At 34.0% G+C, this 20,745-nt stretch overlaps 1 protein-coding gene across 3 annotated transcripts; it reads left to right on the top strand.

Annotated features, from left to right (window-relative positions):
• The first annotated feature begins 1,507 nt into the window (after positions 1 to 1,507).
• LOC126770085 (gamma-1-syntrophin) lies at positions 1,508 to 18,807 on the top strand. 3 transcript variants are annotated; one of them, XR_007669435.1, is made up of 13 exons: positions 1,508 to 1,951; positions 5,280 to 5,426; positions 5,888 to 6,047; positions 9,236 to 9,361; positions 9,495 to 9,616; positions 10,073 to 10,208; positions 10,735 to 10,805; positions 10,987 to 11,103; positions 11,703 to 12,101; positions 12,171 to 12,286; positions 12,366 to 12,456; positions 13,292 to 13,458; positions 18,094 to 18,807. XR_007669435.1 is itself a non-coding variant. In XM_050489257.1 (12 exons), the coding sequence occupies exons 1-12, from the start codon at positions 1,916 to 1,918 to the stop codon at positions 13,403 to 13,405; spliced, it is 1,629 nt and encodes a 542-aa protein (XP_050345214.1). In that variant the 5' UTR covers positions 1,508 to 1,915; the 3' UTR covers positions 13,406 to 13,985. The 3 variants fall into 3 exon arrangements, 2 of the variants coding, with proteins under 2 accessions (XP_050345214.1, XP_050345202.1); XM_050489257.1 differs by lacking the exon at positions 18,094 to 18,807 and having other exon boundaries at positions 9,501 to 9,616; positions 13,292 to 13,985; XM_050489245.1 differs by lacking the exon at positions 18,094 to 18,807 and having other exon boundaries at positions 13,292 to 13,985.
• The last annotated feature ends 1,938 nt before the right edge of the window (positions 18,808 to 20,745 follow it).

Below are 20,745 nucleotides of genomic sequence, written 5' to 3'. Positions count from 1 at the left end.
TAGGCCATATCTCATTCTGACCTTGCTTTTAATTTCAATTGTATGTCTTATATTAATAAGTATATTAATTTATGCACACAATTTATCAGTTAGACATAAAATTCATAAATCATAAATTACTAAATTAAAGGTCGCTCAGATATTTTTTTCAAAATGGCGTCACTTGACATGTCATAATTTCATTGAATGCGTGTCATTTTGAAATATTTATAAATATTGAGGTGATGAATAAGATGTTGTTTGCGATTAACTTCATAATGAATTAGAAAATAATAATTGTAATTAGCTGAGTGACGCTTTTATATCTCTAAGTAAATGTTAAAACGGCTGTTCCAATCCGCAAAAGATACATATCATTAAAATAGACTGCTAATTTAAGCGATTCGTAATTCTTTTTACTGTATTGTTGATTATAATAGTTGATTAGCGTTTAATTATACACTATTGTATAAAAATCTTTCTATATACATGTTGTGTAATAATAAAATTATTAATTTTAATATTAGGACGAGGGATGGAAATAAAAGTGTGTGTCGTAAAAGCTATTTATTATTTATACAACTTATTATACCCACATCATAATCCTACTTTTCCAATAAATAAATTTGGATTAAGTAAGTACCTATCTATATTTTCTTATTTGATTCGAAGTGAAATAAATTCTCTCGTAGCGGCTTCGTCCGCGGACAACCTAACTTTTGAGACTCAAAATTCAGAATAAGCCAAAAGTTGCTTTCAATAATATTGCTTTGTACAAACCAAATACAATACGTCCACACCTAAGTATATTATAGATGTAAAAAGTAGTAAAGTAAGAGGTATCTTTATAAAATTATTGCCCATACCGCATAGCTTTTATGCAGTACCTGTTTAATGTTGCTAGTTCAAAAGTGGTTTATCAATTTTAAGGTAAATAATAATCGCGATTATTTAAATATATTTACAAATGTTATTTTTTACATTTTCCGTTAATGTTAAGATAATTATTGAAAACCTTTCTTTATCTATTATTAAATAAAATAAATAAAACGGTCGACTAAAGAGAATAAGCTTAGTACACACTGCACCCTGTCTGTATGAACAAGTGAAGTTGACGTTTGAGAGGTGCAACGTCTTGAAACGGAAAAGTCATATTTTCGCATATTCCCCGCCAGTCATGGGCCATACGTATGCAAAATTATAAATTTAAAGCAAATTTAAAAGAGGTTACTGGTCAAAACTGCGCTCACTATGCTGTTCGTTGTAGTAAAAATATAGTTATAATAAATACAGTTTGTTTTAATACGTCTACATTGCAATGCATTATTACTGTTGATTTTTAATTCAATACTATTTAAACTATTAAACAAACAACTTTTCTTTTTATATGATATACAATATTATATACTAAATGACACAAACTAGAATGTGTTGAAAGCTTTAATTATTTAACTCCTGACAATATATTGTCAAATTTTTGCTGGCAACTTCGGCTCTGTAGTCAGTACATACTTAGCTGTTGTGAAGATTGCATGTTGTTCATAAAAACCTATTATAAAACCATTTATTGATACGATTTTGAGCCTCATTAAGTATTAGGAACAATAGTGTCAATAGACTACTATGGAGCATTAGCATTTTGATCAGATATTTTTGTAATAAATCGAAAAAATATTCAATTAACTGTGGATTGTTTTGGTTCCATTCACGTCTATTGATTTATTGCAAGCCAGTGACCTGTTTTTCGTATTTGTTATGTGAATCTCGTAAATAATTAATAGTAATCGTGAGAGGTCAGTGTTCGAGTAATTAGTAATGATCCCTTGAAAGTGTGCTCGTATAGTGTATAAGAATGACAAGAGAACAAATAATTGAGTTATGTACCACTTGGTAATTAGTTAAAAATCTGTTATTTCGTTATGGTGTATTATCCACAATGATGACACCCATAGAGGAGAGGAAAGATGAAAAGGTAAGATATTGAAATGCTTGTAAAATAATATCACGCCCATTATTAGAAACAGAAATAGTTTTTTTTTAATTTTTAATTTCGGTTTTATATAAATATTTATCTGTTATTTTACTGTATTCTTAACTATTAAAATAAAATAAAAAGGAAATTACGATTGGACTGAGTAAGCCACTTTAATAGTAAACTTACCCCCTACAGAGTTAAGCCATTGTTTAATTAGACAAACATTTCTTTATTTAAATTAACTATATCATCGCAATTGCGTTTGATATGAATATAAATAACAATTAATGTTAATGCAACTTTAAATTAAAATATATTAAACAAACATTTTTTTTTAAATAACTAAATTTAAGTGTTAATTTTAAAGTTTACGAGGCATTATCTTAAAACAAACTTAGTTTTTAAGTAACCAGTTTTCTAATGCTATTTCATTATCTATCACAATTCTCTGTTGAAGCTTCTGACAAAATAAATTAAAGTATATCTATCCTCATAGCTTTAAATGGATTTGATACCACTTAACGTATTCTGTATAACATTTTATATTTAAATTTATTTTATGTACAATATTATGTACTAAATGCCAGAGAATACTGTTAATATAAAGTTAATAAGTGCTTAAAATAAAAGGTTTAATTTCAGAGTAACTTGCTTAATGAGTGATTTGTTAAACATTGCTGTCTTTCAAATATTGAATCAATGATGACAAAAAGGCAGGAATCATGTTTAACTAACATTTGTATATACATAATTTTTAGACTTTGTATATACATAATTCATTAAAAAAAATTCGATTAATAAATGTTCTTAAGAAATCTAACTTTCAATTATTATAATGGAAATATCAAATCAATGTTTAAAAACACTTGAACAAAGCTTGTATATCAATTTTGATTTGGCAAAATTAAAATGATTCTATATGGCTATTTTTTAAATATTTCGTTCAAGAATGTGTTATTAAAAATATTAATAGTTACAAGGAAGGTAGACAATCTGGTCTTCTGCAAACATTACCACTGACCATTGTCAGCGGTAATGTTTGCCATATATATGACATTTTAAGAAATACAAACCACGCTTACATTGGCAGAAGTTGCAATTATTATCCGGATCTAAGATATTTTGTCCCTTCTGATTGTAAATACACTGGCTCACTGTCTAAGTCTACTCAAATGGGCTTGCACAAAATACTGATTTTTAAAAAACCTACTATTATGTATGTGATATTTCTTAATTTTTACAAATAAAAACTAACAAATTCTTTTACCTAGATAAACGGCTCTTGTATTTGTATGCAATCAGCACTAATTCTGTTCTATCAATGTAGTGTCTTTTAATGGCTTCGTGGATAGAACACATCGGTCTAAGGTTGTAGGCAAATTCAGGCAAGTAACATTGAGGCTTCTAGTGCTTAATTAAAAATGGAAGGGTTTATAATTTGTTGCATGATCAGCGCTGAAGGAAAACTCTTGAAAAATCAGTATGTGTCTGATTAAATTTTGCCAGCAACTTGCAACAACATGCTGGAATAAGCTTTTTTTCTCCTTGTTTCCTTAAGAGAAGAAAGATCCTTAGCCCACTTACATGGTGGTAGGGCTTTGTGCAAGTTCGTCTGGGTAGGTATTACCCACTCATAAGATATTCTACTCCCAAACAACAATACTCAGTACTGTTGTGTTCTGGTTTAAAGAGTGTGTGAGCTAGTGTAACTTCGGGCACAAGGAACACTATATCATAGTTCTGAAGGTTGGTGGTGCAATATTAGGAATGGTTTATATCTCTCACAGTACCAATGTCTGGGTAATGCTTCTTACTGACCATTCAAGCTGCCAATAAGGCAGCCACCAAGCTTTTTATAATAAAAAAAATCCAGCTCTGGGATGTTTTACTGGCTTCGAAGTAAAGAAGCTGTTCTTTATTTCAAAGCCCAACAGTGAAATATTTACAGACTAGTATTTTACTTCGTAGCCCATTAAGTAATGAGATGTTTCCGGCTGCTATATTTCTTTATTCACGTTTCTGAAATTTTAAAAGCATAAATGAAGATGTGAGTCTTAAATCAAGAATGATGTTACAATAGAAAGTGGAAATGTAAAATGTACACATTTATAAAGGTATGCTTCTCTAGTTGACCTTCACCTTTATTGTTAACAACGGCAGCTCTCCAGTAAACTAGGGCTAGAAGTGACTTGACAGAACCCACATTGTGCTTTGATTACTGTAACCTGTTGTTTATGGACTCGATACCTTTTCTCATTTACATTTGTTTAATTTTCATTGGATTTAAAATTTATTTAATGGAAAGTCCTGAATGTTGCAGTATTAAAAAAAAAAATTAAATATAAAGAATAATAATGGAATAAGAATGTAATTTTTATGAAATCATTCCATTAGTGACACGTAAAATATTTGCATTTGACCGCAAACAAACTGATTGACATAAAGATAAAGGGTGAAAATTAATAATGTAAGAAAACATGAGCCGAGTTCGTTACCATTAGTTAGAACACGTGAATATTAAAAGATGGTTATGTGCCTAATTTGTGTTTATAATTCATATCGTGTCTAGTGGTGAAGGATTATTGTGTGGAAACATGGATGTGTCGGATAAATTCTGCGACATTTGTATTCATCAAACCGCATTGAAGCAAAGGGGTGAAATAACTACAAATCTTTTTAAAAGAAGACGAGACTTGGCCCACTGAGAGATTTTTCCTTTGTACAAGAATTTCCTTCGACTGCGTTGAAATAATCATCCATGTCTCAATCATTATGCAATATGGTATAGCCTGTGTCCGTATAATAATTTAAAAGTTCCATATCAATCGGATATAACTAATTAACGAACAAAAATCACCTGTTTATGATTATAGTAGGTAAAGTATTATAGCTGTTGTTTATTATGGCGTACATTTGCGTATTGCGTGCGATATTTTCATTGTTCACGTATTATTAAAAACATAGACGTAATTAAACTATAACTGGATATCTTATGTTAATGTTTAGTTTGTATTGGGCTCAGCTCACAATCGGACTGATAGTTTACCAATATACGTAAACTTGTAGACGTTTTAAGTAGACAAATGCATAGATATGTCAATTCGAATCATTTATAAATATTATGAGATATTTAAATAAGCGAGGGGCATGTTGTTGAAAGATGTATTAGCACAGAACATATTAGTTAGAAAATAGCTCAGGATAAAATCATTATATTACCTTTGCGTATAGTTATTGTATAGGTATTTGATTTGGTTTAGTTTCGAATTTAATTTTAATTAATCGTTATCATATTAGTAGCAATGCTTCGTATTGTGTGTTTCAGATCCGCACAGGCATGGTGCAAGTGTCAGACGGCAAGTCGCGGCCACGGCTGGCGCGGCTCGTGCTCACCATGGAATCGGTGACGGTGCAGAGAGAGGTTGTCATACCCCCGCAGCCGCCCCGAGACAAGAGTGTGCCTCATGCTAGGGTAAAAACGTCATCATTTATCAACATTTAGAAAAAAGGCCTTGTGTATTGGTGACTTTAAGAATTGTTAGCTAGTGGTAATCAGTGCATTTTGGTGAATTGATTTGTATCGTCATTTAAAGACTACATTTTACATATTTACTTCTATAAAGAGATTTTATAAATAATCTTCTTGACTTCACGTCACTCGCTTGAATAACTGACGATTCAACCAACTAATAATGTATACCTAAATGCGTTGAGTTCTTTTGCAGGTTTGTTTCAAATATGCGGTAATGTTTTTTTCCGAGCCAGTAGTAGATATTCAAAATTAAAAAAAAATTGACGATTAATTTAATTAAACATTGCTTTCTGTTCACTTATATTTTTTTCATTTTATAATTTTTTCATAAATATGCTTCTGTAATGTTATAATTTTGCACAATGGAGAATAAATTTAAAGTTTCAGTGTAATCTTTCCAGGAGCGTATGGTCCAAATAACTCGACAGAAAGTTGGTGGATTGGGGCTCAGTATAAAGGGTGGGGCAGAACATAAGTTGCCTATACTCATCTCCAAGATATACAAAGATCAAGCAGCCGATCAAACGGGTCAGCTTTTTGTGGGTGACGCCGTTATTAAAGGTAACGCGAGATATCTATTTATGCATGTTTCTTTATTCGTTACAGGTAAGTCGTAAATACCTATTGGAGGAAGAGTAACCACCATAAATTATACATATTATTCATTACACCCTTATGTTGCTATGTCCTTTATAACTGTAATTATAGTAGTTCACCAATAAACCATGGCTTAAAATCCATTCAATACAATTTATATCCAAATGATCACGCTTAAACATTTATATATTCGTTTTTTTTTAAATTTGCCTAGAACTTGGTTCAACGTCAAAGTTAATTTATCAGGCTTAGCGTAACCGCTACTAAATGCATCGTCGACTGTGACGATCGTTGCTGTGAAGACTTTCACTTACTTGTATTAGTTCATTGTTAGAACTTTCCTTTAGAGTGAAATTAATCTTTACAAAATATCAGAAATTCCAACAATTGCTTGATACCATCTGATCTCACTTTTAAGTGCACCGTGATTTGAGATTAACTGAGTTTGTTATCGGTACTTCTAGGTTGAAATAACGTTACGAACGGGTGGTAACTTAGCAAGCTTGACTGCCTCGTTGGTCTAGTCAAATGATTATTGAAAATAATCAAAATTTTAATTTGAAAAATGAATTATTTATTTTAAAAAAATCAAATGATTAACCCGGAGGTCCTGGGTTCAATTCCCAGGTCTGGTCAATAAAAGTTATTGGGTTTTTCTGTCAGAAGAGTCTGGAAGTTGGAAGTGTGTACACTCCCGTGCCTCGGAAAGTACGTAAAGCCGCTTGTCCTCTCTCCGGTCGTGTCGGATTGCCGTCCCATAGGATTATGGACAGTTAGGGAATAGAGAGTGCACCTGTGTTCGCGCACACACCGTTGCACTATAATACCTCCTGCGAAGTTAGCTAATCTCTCTTGAGATTGGCCGCCGTGGCCGAAACCGGTCTGGAGGATAATAAAGTTATTATTATTAACTTACCACGAGCCTACTCGAATGAAGGATGTTTCAATTTTGATTTCATTATTATTACTAATTAATGCGTATTTGCATCATACTCTCATAATAATTTCATCATAATTTCTTCCTAAAAGTCGTAGACTATTCCCCGAGAAAGGAGCGTAATGCGGATTATTTAATAATTCTCTAATTTTTTCTGGTATTAAATAGCTGAGTTTTTCTATTTTTATGCTTTTCAATGATGTAAATGTAGCTCGTTACTCAATTGAGTGCAGTTTGTTGTATAGTGTCCCTAATTAGAAGCAACATTCACAGCCGAGTTTGCTGCTGTAAAATAATTTAATTATTCGAAATGTCGTTCCCTAGAATTATTTACGGTAGACAAGTGGCTTGCGGTAATTTTACTTTGAGTCGAACTAAAATATATATATATTTCTCTCATTTCTGCGCAAGTAATACGAAAATGTTATTTTCATGTTCATTTAGAATTTTCATTTAGAAATATATACGTAATAGTTATATATAAATTGAAATATAATAAAATGAAATATTGATTGGATTGATTAAGATCAAATAAATAGTTATATATGATACATAAATATCTCTATTAAATTTTGCGTTTTTCATGTTTCGCGTTAAACAGCAAGAAAATAAAACGCGCTCTTGCAGCTGTACGGTTTGGCCAAAAGAAATGAACAGGTTAAGTGTGCAATTTGTAGGAAATATAATGTACTTTGAGCAGAATTCAAGGATTTTTGTAAGTATAGCTTGAGATTTACAAACGAAAAACTAACGAGAAAACGGGGTTTTACACAAAGTACCAAACTGTAACCAAAGAATACATTTAAGGAATAATTTTAATAGGCAATATAAAGTTATTTATTTTTGCGTAAAATAATCTACCACCAGTGGATAGTTTAAAGGTTTTTTTGCAATAAAGTCGCAATTTTTGAGGTTTTCATCCTTCGGGAAGTAGAATTGGAATTCGTATTAAGCACCCAAAAAATTATAATAAACGTTTTAGAAAAAACTTCTCCATTTTTTCCAGACCGAATCATTTGACTGGACTATAAATACACAGCCCCATGAAATGTCATCAATCGTCTCAAAAACGCTCCGTTTTCATCTAGCCTACACCAAACTTGTGGTCGAAACCAGGAAATATATTCCATTAACGTGCGCAGTGAATTTTATTAAACACGCAGTACGAATTAACTGTATTGAATTTCCGCTACTACTAACGTGTATGAAAAGCCTATCCGAGGTACACTTGTATGTTTTTATAAGCCTTTACTAATTATAGGTTCGTGATCTAGATACAGTGTGGCACGCCCTTTAATTGGATATTCTGAATTTATATACATACATCCTAGATGTACTTTCATTTTATATTAGTGTATAATTTGAAATAGACTAAGTTATTCCGAATCAAATTACGGTTTACTTACAATTTTTTTAAGTAAGATGGTAAACTAGCTTCTGCTCGTGGTGATGCCTACGTGTGAGGAGGGGCAGTTCTTAGGTAGCCCATGTATTAAGTCAGTATATAAGCTATTCCAACTTTCATGCATATCCGGTCAGTAATTTTTGCGTAACTGAAATTTCTCTATCCTCACAAACTTCCCGTTAGTCATCGGATCTCCTATTATAGGGCCTGTTATTACGGTCATTTTTTTCTATTCATTAGAAATTCGTTATTTTAGGATAAGATATTATTGTCGGTAAAGTTTTTGGTCCTGCACTATATATTATTTCGAGTCGTATTGGATTTGCCTTGCTAACGGATAGTGAGAGTTAGCGATTACAAAGTATTTTATTTTATTTTATAGCATATGTAGGCGGAAGAATATGGGCCACCTGATGGCAAGTGATCACCAACGCCCGTAGACATTGGCATTGTTAGAAATGTTAACCTTCGCTTACATCGCCAATGCGCTATCAACCTTGGAAACTATAATAAGATGTTATGTCCCTTGTGTCTGTAATTACACTGGCTCACTCACCCTTCAAACCGGAACACAATAATATCAAGTACTGCTGTTTCGCGATAGAATATCTGTTGAGTGGGTGGTACGTAGCCAGACGAACTTGCATGAAGCCATACCAACAGTAAATTGCTACTTGTACTCGAGTTAATTTGGCTAGTCTTAAGATAGCCGCCGTAGCCGACATCGGTCATGACATAATGCAACAGTGAGGTTGCCCATCGATTTGTCCGTTTAAATGTCCCCGAAGTGAACAAGTGGTCGTGTTTTAGTGAACGGCGAGTACATAACGGCGTGCAAGCACGACGACGCCGTGAACATCCTGCGCAACGCGGGCGACATCGTCGTGCTCACCGTCAAGCACTACCGCGCCGCCACGCCCTTCCTGCAGAAGCAAGGTGCGCCCGCGTACACTGACTGACTGGACTTTTGGCGATCAATTTCATCATCATGGTTCACATTCGTCAGATCTAACTTACGTACATAAAAATAAATGTTATTGGCTTACAAGATTTTACTTTGCTGTTTAAGGAACAGCGGATGGCGCGTCCGATACGGACAGTAGTACGGGAGACGAACACCCCTCTCTTCATAATAAAGTTGATGCAAATTGTAACAGCGAGCGTAACGGCGAAACGAATGGGGGTTGGCAGGTAATCTAGTAACGTGTCTGTCGCAAGTCATGTCTTCAGCTCTTTTTACACGTGTCATTCCGCATGCAGTCCATCTTATTTTAGAACTTTCTTCATCCTACGACCTTCAACATTTTAATTTAACTTTGTCCTTGTAACACATCCATATCTCGATACGCGGGAGCTACTTTTGTACTTTGTCTTACGTACTCATTTCATATATCCATTTCCGTCGCCTCGAACATCAATCTAAAACATATGCCGGGCCTCCAATACCGTGACAAAAGGAGGCGATCAATACGTGTAAGTCGGGATGTTAAAACCAAAATTGAGAGAAATATTAAAGTATGGTGATATGATATATAATAATTGGAACGATCCAATCAGTAGCAGCAAAAGCTCCCAAAAGGGAATCATCGGTCGAACTCGCAGACCTTCCACGTGTAACTCGGAGGCTCAACCGTTTTGTGTGCGCAGAGCGCGTGGGCGGACGGCTCGGACGGCAGCCGGCCCGGCAGCGCGGCGGGCTCGGGCCGCTCGCGCCCGCCCTCCGCCGCGTCCGACCGCGCCGAGCGCGCCGACGCCGCGCGCGACTGGGTCGACGTCGTCTCCGGTCAGTGGCCGCGCCTTGCTATCCTCCTACTTATGTTGCCGACACTCGCTCTATTATTGGTTCATGGAATACTCCCAGATAATAATAATAATGTCCTGGGACATTATTCACACGCGGCCGTCTGATCCCAAATTGAGCAGAGCTTGTACTATGGAAACCGGACGACTGATAAACTTGCTTTGGCGTTTTGACTTTTAATAAATAGCTAAGCCCAAATTTATAAAATTGAAGCCGCTATGATCTTTACTGATAACTGCTCTTTATATTTTTATAAGTTCAAAATTTCAAAGTCTTTTAGTTTCTCAGAATACGAACACCTAAGTTTACCGTTTAATGAAAAAATGACGGTTGAAATGTAATAGCGCTCTTAATAACTGTAGAGGTCGAGATCACTGAAAACGAATCGTAGTATTATTAATCGATCGAGTATTTTCAGAAGTACAATTGTTGTAGTTTTTAATAGAGAAAGGTTTTTATTTATTATGGCGGATAGGATAGAAATTCATCAGCGTTATCTCTGTTCCAGTTCCTCTCATGATGGGTTACGTGACTCGATACGTTTTCGGTACCGACAAACTAAGGCCAGGTGCTTTTGAGGTACGAGACATACAAACTCTTAATTTACTTACATGTTATTTTAATTTGGATATTTATCTAATGACAGCATGAATTTTATTTTTTTTCTTATTTCCTATTTAGTCGAGGGTCAATGTCCATTTAATTTTACTGAGTCTCATTATACGACTGAGTATGAGCTACGAGTGTGTCACGGTTGCAGGTGCGCGGTGCGCGACCGCAGCAGAGCTCGGGCGTGGTGCACGTGGACGACCCCGCCGCGCTCTCGCACTGGCTGAAGAGCATCGCCGACAACATCACCGGCCTCACCAACCTGCAGGTACTGTGTGTGTGTGTGGGTGTGTGTGTGTGCGCCTGCCTGTTTGCATGCGTGCTTGTGTGTTTGTGTATGTGTGTACCACGGCCTGAAAGTGAAGCGGCTCTAAACAAGGCGAAAGACCTTCCATCATGGCATGGTGCTGGCAATATGTTTTTAATTTTTTAATACGTGTGTCTTTTTCGTTGATTAGTATCTTTAAAAAGGAAAAATCTCGGCGATTCGATAAAAGGGCGATTTCAATAAAATCAACTAGTTAATGTTTTCAAAAACGAATAGCCTACTCATCCGCCCTATTTGGATTATTTTCTTTTTCTAAATTTAAGGAAAGGATGGGAGATGAAATACCTGTTATAAAAAAGTGGAGTCGGCGATTAATGGTTATTTAGAGAAGGTATTAAACTTCGCCGATAAAAGTGTAGTTAAATGGAAACTATATTTTGAAAAGAAAAAAAATACTGTGTGCGGTTGAGTAAGTGACATAAATATTTGTAGATTGTCTTTCTCTAATGAATTTTTTGATATTCGTGAAAATAGAATAACGTATGTCTGTGTCTCACTTGCTAAATAATAGTACTGCAATCGTTTCCGTCGGCCGGCAGATGAAGCTGTTCAACCGGCACCTGGCGGGCGGCGAGCGCATCGAGTACATGGGCTGGGTGCACGAGGGGCTGGTGTCGGCGGCGCAGCCCTGGCAGAGCTACCGGCCGCGCTTCCTCGTGCTCAAGGGCACCGACGTGATGCTGTTCGACGTGCCGCCCGCCAGCGTGGCCGAGCTGGCCAAGTGCCCCGAAACGCTCAAGGTGTACCAGACCATGTTCCGCACCGTGAAGGAGAGCGAGACGGTGGACTGGCGGCAGCACTGCTTCCTGCTGCAGTCCAGCGCCGGCAGCCTGGCCGCGCCCGGCCCGCGGTACTTCAGCGCCGAGACGCGCCACGACCTGCTGCGCCTCGACGCCGCCTGGACCAACAACGTCGTGGCCTCCGTCGTGCGCCTCGGGGTGGGTGCCGCCCCGCCGCCCGTCTCCCCCCCCCCCCCCCCCGCCTGCTACAGCTCCCTCTGTTTGCAGAAGAAGACGTTCACGGTGGTGCACATGGGCCGAGCCGCCGGGCTCACGCTGGACTGGTCGGCGGGCTTCTCCCTCAGCGAGGGCACGCCGGGCGCCGCCCCCGTCTGGTCGTACAGGTGCTCCGCCGGGTCGTAGTAGTCGCCGCGCTTGCTGGGTATCCAGTGGTCCCGAGTCTAATGGTGTCCCTACTTTTAGATTTTCTCAGTTGAGAGGATCGAGCGACGATGGAAAATCTAAATTGAAATTACACTTCCAAGACACCGAAACGAAAGTTATCGAAACTAAGGTAAATCATTTATATTTTATTATTTTCTGTCTAATATAAAGCTCTAAGAACTAGATTAAGCAACCGATGACCTCATACGCATTCAATTCTCGGTACCAAGTAGATTCGTTTTTTTAGCGAAAAATGAGTTAAAGCGCATTTTTTTAGTAAAAATAAATATATGACCTAACAATTAGGCCGTCTAATAGTAAGCGATCACCACCATGGTAAAATATGTTAACTATTCCTTATATATTCAATGGGCGTCAACCTAAAATGTCCTTCGTACACTCGTTCACTCACACTTTAAACCGAACTTAACGATTCTTTGTATTTCTGCTTGACGACAGAAAATATGATGAGCGGGTATCTACTTAAATCGAACTTGCAAATCCCTACCACCAATAAAACACACCATTACTAATGCAATTTCTTACGCTCCACTCGTTTCACAAGTCCGAGCCACAAACACGACCTCACTTACGTGTTTTGTGTCGTCACGATCGCATGCGAAAGGGATCCCGTGGCGCTCCTCGTTAAGACGGAAAGGGTACCGCTGGTTTTTTAATGGGTATTCCGATGTTCATAGTGCACTCGGGCCCTTGGACACCGGCGAGCCCCACATACCCCACTGTTCCCGTGGGGGAAACGCGTGATGCGTTTTTTCAGCGTTAAAAAAAGATCGTTTTTGAGTGACAATATATACAGTTGTGTGTAATTGTTTTCTAACGAAAAAGTTTTATTTCTCTAACGTTTACAGAATTGCAGATCACTTTTACCTCCTGTACTATGGACCAAGGTAGGCAATCAATAATTATTATAATTTTATTTTAATTAGAAATGTTTATGTTTGCAGGAGTTAGAATGTCAGATCCTCCAGAGCCTGCTGTTCTGCATGCACGCCTTCCTCACCGCGAAAGTGGCATCCGTCGACCCCGCCTTCCTGGCCTCCATACAGCAAGCCCACTAGACCGGCACTGCCCGGAGTTACGTACTTGGTATATGATTAATAACTCGACTAAGGTAAATTTAAAACGGTTCTTAAGTTATATACAGGTTGTGACAAAAATAATTTCCGATTGCAATGTGATTTATTTTAAAGTAGCAGATTTGTTTTTGTTACACACTGTATTATATTTGTTTACCCTACATCGTACTTGCTGTAAGTTTTATTTATATTGTTTCGATATTATTGGAAAAAGACTTTGAATCTAAAAGGCCTAAGTATATTAAACAGCGAATAATATAAGACTATATCGACTTCTGTGAATCTCCAACGTTTCTTCCAATCTTTTAGAAATCCTATCTCTATAGTGATAAGGTTTGAAATTGCACATTTTTATTAACACTATAATACTATCTAAAAATTTTCAATTTATTTTGTAAAAGAGCAATCGTCCTTTTCAAAAAACCTTATATTTGCAATTAAAATAATATATTTAATCTGTCCTCTCCCTTGTTCGTTCTCACATAGATCTGAAATATTCTAGATCGCTTGAATAATTTCGTTCGAAAACAGTATTATAACATTAAGTTAAATGTCTGGGATAATAATTTGTAATTTTATTGTAGGTTTTAATTTTTTTAAAACTGGTTACTACATTTAAAAACGATTCGTTTTGCTTACGGATAGTAGAAGCTAACCTGGTTTTCATCGACTATTGTAGACTTCGGCTTCGTAATTAGCAAGCCAAGGTAGCTTACGAATTACGGCTTAGACAATTGTATGTAGGTAACCAGGTCCTAGTTTATTATCTTTTTTTAATAATAAGCAAATTCTCTGAATGCTATTTTTTCTCGTATGAGGCTCAAAATATTCCCATTCATAATAAACTCACACCAAAGATTTTTAATCGCTATAACGAGTTAGAACAATTTTTTTTTTATTTCGATCTTCGTAGAGGCTATGATGTGACTGATATGTTTGTATTTTTTTTTAGTATTAAGTAATGAATCTATAAAATAATGGTTTTATAATATTTCTCAATTTTACTTCGGTTTACTTTCTAGTATAATTTTTTTTTCTCATCTCATTCATTATGGACTGTTGTTTTTTGTTGTCTGTAATAATTTGTACATTTTTGTATCTGTGGCGGTTTTATTTCACATTATTCCACAATAGGCCCGCGATCGATCACACCCAACGAAATTAAATAATTGAATTCGATACGTATAACATTGCGCTTTTATCATATCATTAAACTTAAGTAAAATTATATTTAAAATTCTCATGTATTTCGAAAATTTAACGCGAAATTTACTTTGTTGAGGATATTTTCATATTTTATATCGATCTGCCTGATGCAAAATGGCTAAATATATAATAGTGTTCGTATAATCGATGTTTATTATTTATTTCTATATATATATAAGTATATATATATATAGTAGATAGTGTTGCTCTTTTAAAATATATAATATTTCGATATCTGTGGTGCGAAATTTTATCAGCTGTATAACTGTCTTGTTTATAAACGATAAGGTACAACGTGTTCGTTTCGAATGTACAAATAAAGCGAATATAACTTACAATCGACTGGTGTCTGACTGGCTTGCAAATATACGAACGGTGACGGACGGATGCCAAGAAATATGATTGTATGTATGAGTCAAGAATTGAAACGGTAGCAAATGAATACGTACAAGAAAGTGATAGAAACGTCGGAAATAATTATTTATCGTTGTATGAACGTGTAGTGGAAGGGATGAATGTCATAAACGGCTGTAGTATAAACTGAATAATCATATAAATTTATGATTATTATTTCATATAACTGAATAATCATATATTATTTATATATTAGTCTGAACAATCATACACTGTTTACGAGATGACTTGTGCAAGAAGAGAGGCTGTAAGAAATTTGTATGGCTAGAGATTGAGATGAATGGAAGAGAAAACAAGAAGACTTCAGATAATTGGGAAGAGTCGATAATAACAAGTTTCAAGTACAATAATCTGTATTAAATAATAATATATTAATCAACTTGAACCAATGGAATATTTTATTCGTTCGTCCATCATAAGTACAAAAAATAAGTTAATAAAATCTAAAACACAAAAAAAAGCAGTTATTTTCTACAATAACATGCTTTTTATATAAAGTTTATAAATGAGACGGTTACCAGTTTTGTAGTTTGTAAGGACTTGTATTCAGATTTTTTTTTTTAATTATAGTTATATATGTTCGGCTTATATTATGTTTATATATTGCTATATCGCAAAACGTCGTATGTAAACATTGTTTATACTTCATAGTAAAAATAAATAAATATAAAAAGTAAATTAAAAAAAGAATATAAGAGTAAGTTGCGTCGTACGGAAATGGCGTTCCGATTTCAAACATAGCTTAACAAATATAAATGTTGCCATATATATTAATTAAATTATATAGTTGCCATAGTTCCGAAACGTACTTGGAATAGCGTTTAGAGTATGTTTGAATCTGATATAATCAAACCGGTTCTTATGTTTACCGAAGAATCTCACAGATTTTTTTTTTCGTTCTAATCCACAGTTTCCTGTAAAGTACGACTTAATGTGATTTTAAATCTAAACTTAAAGTTTATGAGCAAATAGTGCAAAGGACTGTATATTAAGTCTTGTATTTTGCAGAAGAGCATAAAAAGGACATTTTTCTTATATCTTATTATTATTATGTTAATACTTTTTGCAAATAATTCAAGCCTTAAACGAATTATATTCATATTAAAAAAGCATACGTAATCGGTAGTTTTACATACGACCTTTTGCAATAATAGTCTCAAGTAGTGTTATATGGATAAGTTACATTTTTGTTTTATTTTATAAAAAGGGCAATTTTTTTGTTTCGTAAGTACAGCTGCTAGGATATACTTGCATCTTCTGTTGAACTGTTAACTCTGGCTGTCCTTTACGTATTTACTAAATCTTTGATATATCTTATTTAATGATTTGTTTATTTAAACGATATATTAGAAGTAGGCTAGTTAAGTCAATTTAAGGACCGCTCGCTGGACTTTGAAGTTTCCGTATAAATTAGTTACCTCAGAATGTAATAGAATTCGTCCCCTGTTATAGACAATTAAACGCATAGACTTTAGACATAAACCGTATTTTAATAGATCATTTTCGATTTCCCTCTAAATCAATCGTTTATTTTTGAAAAGCTATTTCTCAGTCTCGCATTTTGTAAATTTCCATAGATCAGTGTTTATATCATAAATAATAATCGATCGCCTTTAATTTTTCTTGATATTTTTAGGTAAATAAAGCTTATACATAGAAATGGTTTGGGGCAAAATCATAGACACGGCGGTGTGGATATTTATAGTTGTGTGGTTTACGATTTTAATTATCAGATAACGGAAATAATTTTTTTTTATGGTTCGATTTAATTAAACTTTTGGGTGCGATTAGAGTAAATTTTCAAAATTAAATGCGAGTACAACGTTTCTATTTGTAACGTTTAAAAAAATAATGGCAACGTCACAACGTGACTGCTCTGTGATTAGGTCCTAAACGAAATCGACTAAATTAAATTAATTCATGATAATTTCATAGTATCACAAATAATTCAAGTGTAACTACATGTGTGTGTATGGGAAGTTATGACGTACGAACACATACATATATGCTATATTAGGAGCCCGGGTCCGTTAAAAAGCCAATTAAATAAACTTAGCTTAATGAAATGTTAATATGACAATATTAGCTGTCCTCGTGTGTCGTGTAACTAATACGATTTTAATGAATTTACTCAGTATTAATCATATATTGACGTGAGAATATTAATCTATATGTAGTTTCTTGTTAAAGGGATCTGTCAATTTGTTCTCAATTAATGTGAATCAATTATTAGCATCAAATGTGTAGGATGTAAATTACTGGTTAGTGACGCTGCGACTTGACAACTGAACTCTATGGTAATATTGTTTTTGATTCAGAACGTATGCAAGGTACAGGAACGTTATATTATTAATTATTCCTGTTTCAATTACGTCGATTGAATAATAAAATCGTAATATTCCCACGAGTATGTGAAAATCAAAGACAAGTCTGATGTACGGCTGACACAAACCCCGATGCAATGCTGCCAATGCGTCCTTAAGCTAGCACTACACTTGGAACTATGCGCTATGTCTATGTATGTAATGAAACAAGAATGGTTACTAATGATAATATTAGAAACAATTACAATTAATTAAATAATATCTGTTCCTTGCATATTAGTTTTAATTGAAGCTTGTCGTGTAGTAATAAATTCCGTAACGGGTGAATATGACAATCGATATAGTGTGGCCTTTAACGGAATTAAGGGCCAATGTGTTAGTCAATTTAGAGAAAATACTCAAGACTGAACTAGAAAAGTGAATTCTCATTTGTTTTAATTTTAATTCAACGAAAATCTCACCCGATCGAGGTATAGCTTGATATTAAACAATTATAAACAACGACCACCCAGTAATACGACGTAAACATATCGAAACTTTAGTATTTTCATTAATAATTTCTTTTATATAATTATAACATAATTTAAAAAAAATCATAGTCAATTATACAATATTCCGTTGGAAATATTTCTCAACCATAATCGACTTAAATAATTTTCAGAATCATAATTCGATTCTGAAACTTACCTCGACTTGAAATATATATAAAAATTTAATTTTAATTAGGTAACTTGAAAACGGAACGGAAAGGTTATTATCCAAATAAGAAATATGTGCAAAAATTGTTTCAAGATTTAAATTAAACATTAATATATGAATATAATTAAGTTCGTTACTAATTTGTAAGTGATTCCGATTAAAATAAATGGGACCACTGTTATAATAGTATTGCAGTATCGATCAGTCTTTTTTTCTTCAGTCTATCCTGTAATAGTGTAAGGTTTTAAGCATGTAACTTTCTAACTTTTGTAACTTTCCATAAAAAAACAATATAAAAATACAGATTATCTTGTACACAATATCATAATAAAAATATTATATGAAAAAGTAATTACAGGATCAGCAATTTTTTTTTATCTGTCAAATTTATCGAGTCATTGTGTACAACAGAATTTGTACCATTTTCAATCAAGGATAATCTACTGTCTTGTTGTATTAGTATAGTGTAACTACAGACGTATGTATTTTCTAACGATAAAAGTTTCGTAAACGTCAGAGATGACGTCATATCTCGCCTGGCTGTCTATTACAATGGATGGATCCGTTTTCACGTTAATTAATAATTTCTCATTTAGTTCCGATACAACTTGTGTGGTGTGAAATGAAAAAATTGTATAGAACGATATGTAACAATTCTTGTACTAGCTAGTTGTTAACGCCTAGTTATTTATGACTATTGTTGATTATGTAACTAAAATGTATCCATTAGTAAAATTTTAATCTGAATTGATGTGTTTTTTTTAATACCCATACCTTTCACTACAGTTACTGCTAGGCGTCTGCTAGTAACTTGGCTATATCTCAATCTGCAAAATAATCATAAATAAAACATGAGCCGTTTGAACATTATTGACAAATAAACTTCCATATTTTAAACATTACATTACAATTTAAAGATTATAATGCAATAAAAATATGAATAAATGTTCGAGTATACTTAAATTTGTATTTTTTACAACAAAATTTACGTATTTAATAATAATAATATCCTGGGTCATTTCTCACACACAGCCATCTAATTCCAAATTAAGCTTGTACAAAGCTTGTGGTATGGAAACCAGACAACTGATATACTACATATACTACTTTTCTTTTGTAAATATATACTTATATAGATAATTACACCCAGACTCAGGACAAGCAGAAATGTTCATGCACACAAATGTCTGTCCTGGGTGGGAATCGAACCCACAACCTTCGGCGTGAAAGGCAAGTATCTACCAACCACGCCAACCGGCTCCTCTATTTGTCAGCACAATTAGATGGTTTGGCTCAAAATTTGTGATATTTTTGTAAAAAACAACCATTTGTTTATTTTTCGATATCCCTCAACTTCCTTCTTTGCCGTTACCAGAATTCATTTCAACAACTACAATTGACAACAAAAAGCAATAACGAAAAACAATACACGTCGTTGGATAAACGAGTACATGAGACGCACTTAATATCTAATAGCATAAATATTTTTGTATTTATCTGTAAAATATTAATAGTGTTCTTGGATTCATTCGTAAGCATTTTAGGAAGGTTTTAAGGTAAGATCTCCAAAAATTTCGCTTTCTCCAAATCGATCGCGTTGTCTCCCATACACGAATATGGTATTTTGTCTTATGGTTGATTAAATAAAACACAATATTTCTTATAGTACTTTTAATTCAAGCTTGAGGAACAAAGTAGAGCTACACAAACTATTAAGCGACATCCACACCGGTTGACCGGCAGCTAACATTTACTCTATGGACTTCAGAAATCAACTAACACAATAGCGAGGAATACATCTAAATCCTTAAAAGAACGCTAATAGTAGAAAAATATATCTTAATGTATTTAAACTGTATATCATTCTTACATTATGCCACGCGTTAATACAATTTTGCTACGAGTATAACTTGCCAAATTGGTAAGTTACAGAATAATTTGCTGTCACTATAATCAGGTAAATCTGGTTTGTTTTAGAAAGAACTTTAGATACATTGTAATTTTTTTCTTAGCTAATTATAATTCTCATAATAAGATTAAAGTAATTAAGGTAATTACGCGTGACAAGGTATAAGAATAATTGTGAGATTCTAAACGAATTGTAAATATATTTATATGAAATGTAACAAACTACATACAAAAAGATTTTAATTGGATATTGAGTGATATGTTACGTAGTTATACATATTAATAGACAGTATTATACAACAAGTATTATGTATACTTTAACTTGAAAAGGAAATTTTTAAGTTCATTATTATATTAAATTTTAATTAGAAACTTTACCAAAAGCAAAGTCGAGGTAAGTTTAATAATTAGGGTTAAAAGATTATTACCCAACTAAACACATTACGTTTGTGATTACAAAAGCAACAGCCGCAGCTACAACATTTAACATCGATACATAAATTGTATTTATTCATTGGAAGATATTGTTTACCAGAGCTTTGTACAGAATCATTTGTGCGTGTCTATAACTTGACTACTATTGTAATATATTTATTATTTACGTCGTAGTAGTAAAAATGGATAAACTATAAGTATATTTTAGTAATAATTTAAAATTTTAAAATTTATTTCGTAACTTAACCTAGTAAATTTATATCAAGAGGTATTACGTTTTCTGGATAAATGAAAGATATCGTATTGAATTGAAATATTATTGTCTGACGATTATTC

This window comes from Nymphalis io, chromosome 1 (assembly GCF_905147045.1).
Source record: "Nymphalis io chromosome 1, ilAglIoxx1.1, whole genome shotgun sequence".
Classification (NCBI taxonomy): domain Eukaryota; kingdom Metazoa; phylum Arthropoda; class Insecta; order Lepidoptera; family Nymphalidae; genus Nymphalis; species Nymphalis io.
This window is presented reverse-complemented; position numbering and strand designations above follow the sequence as displayed.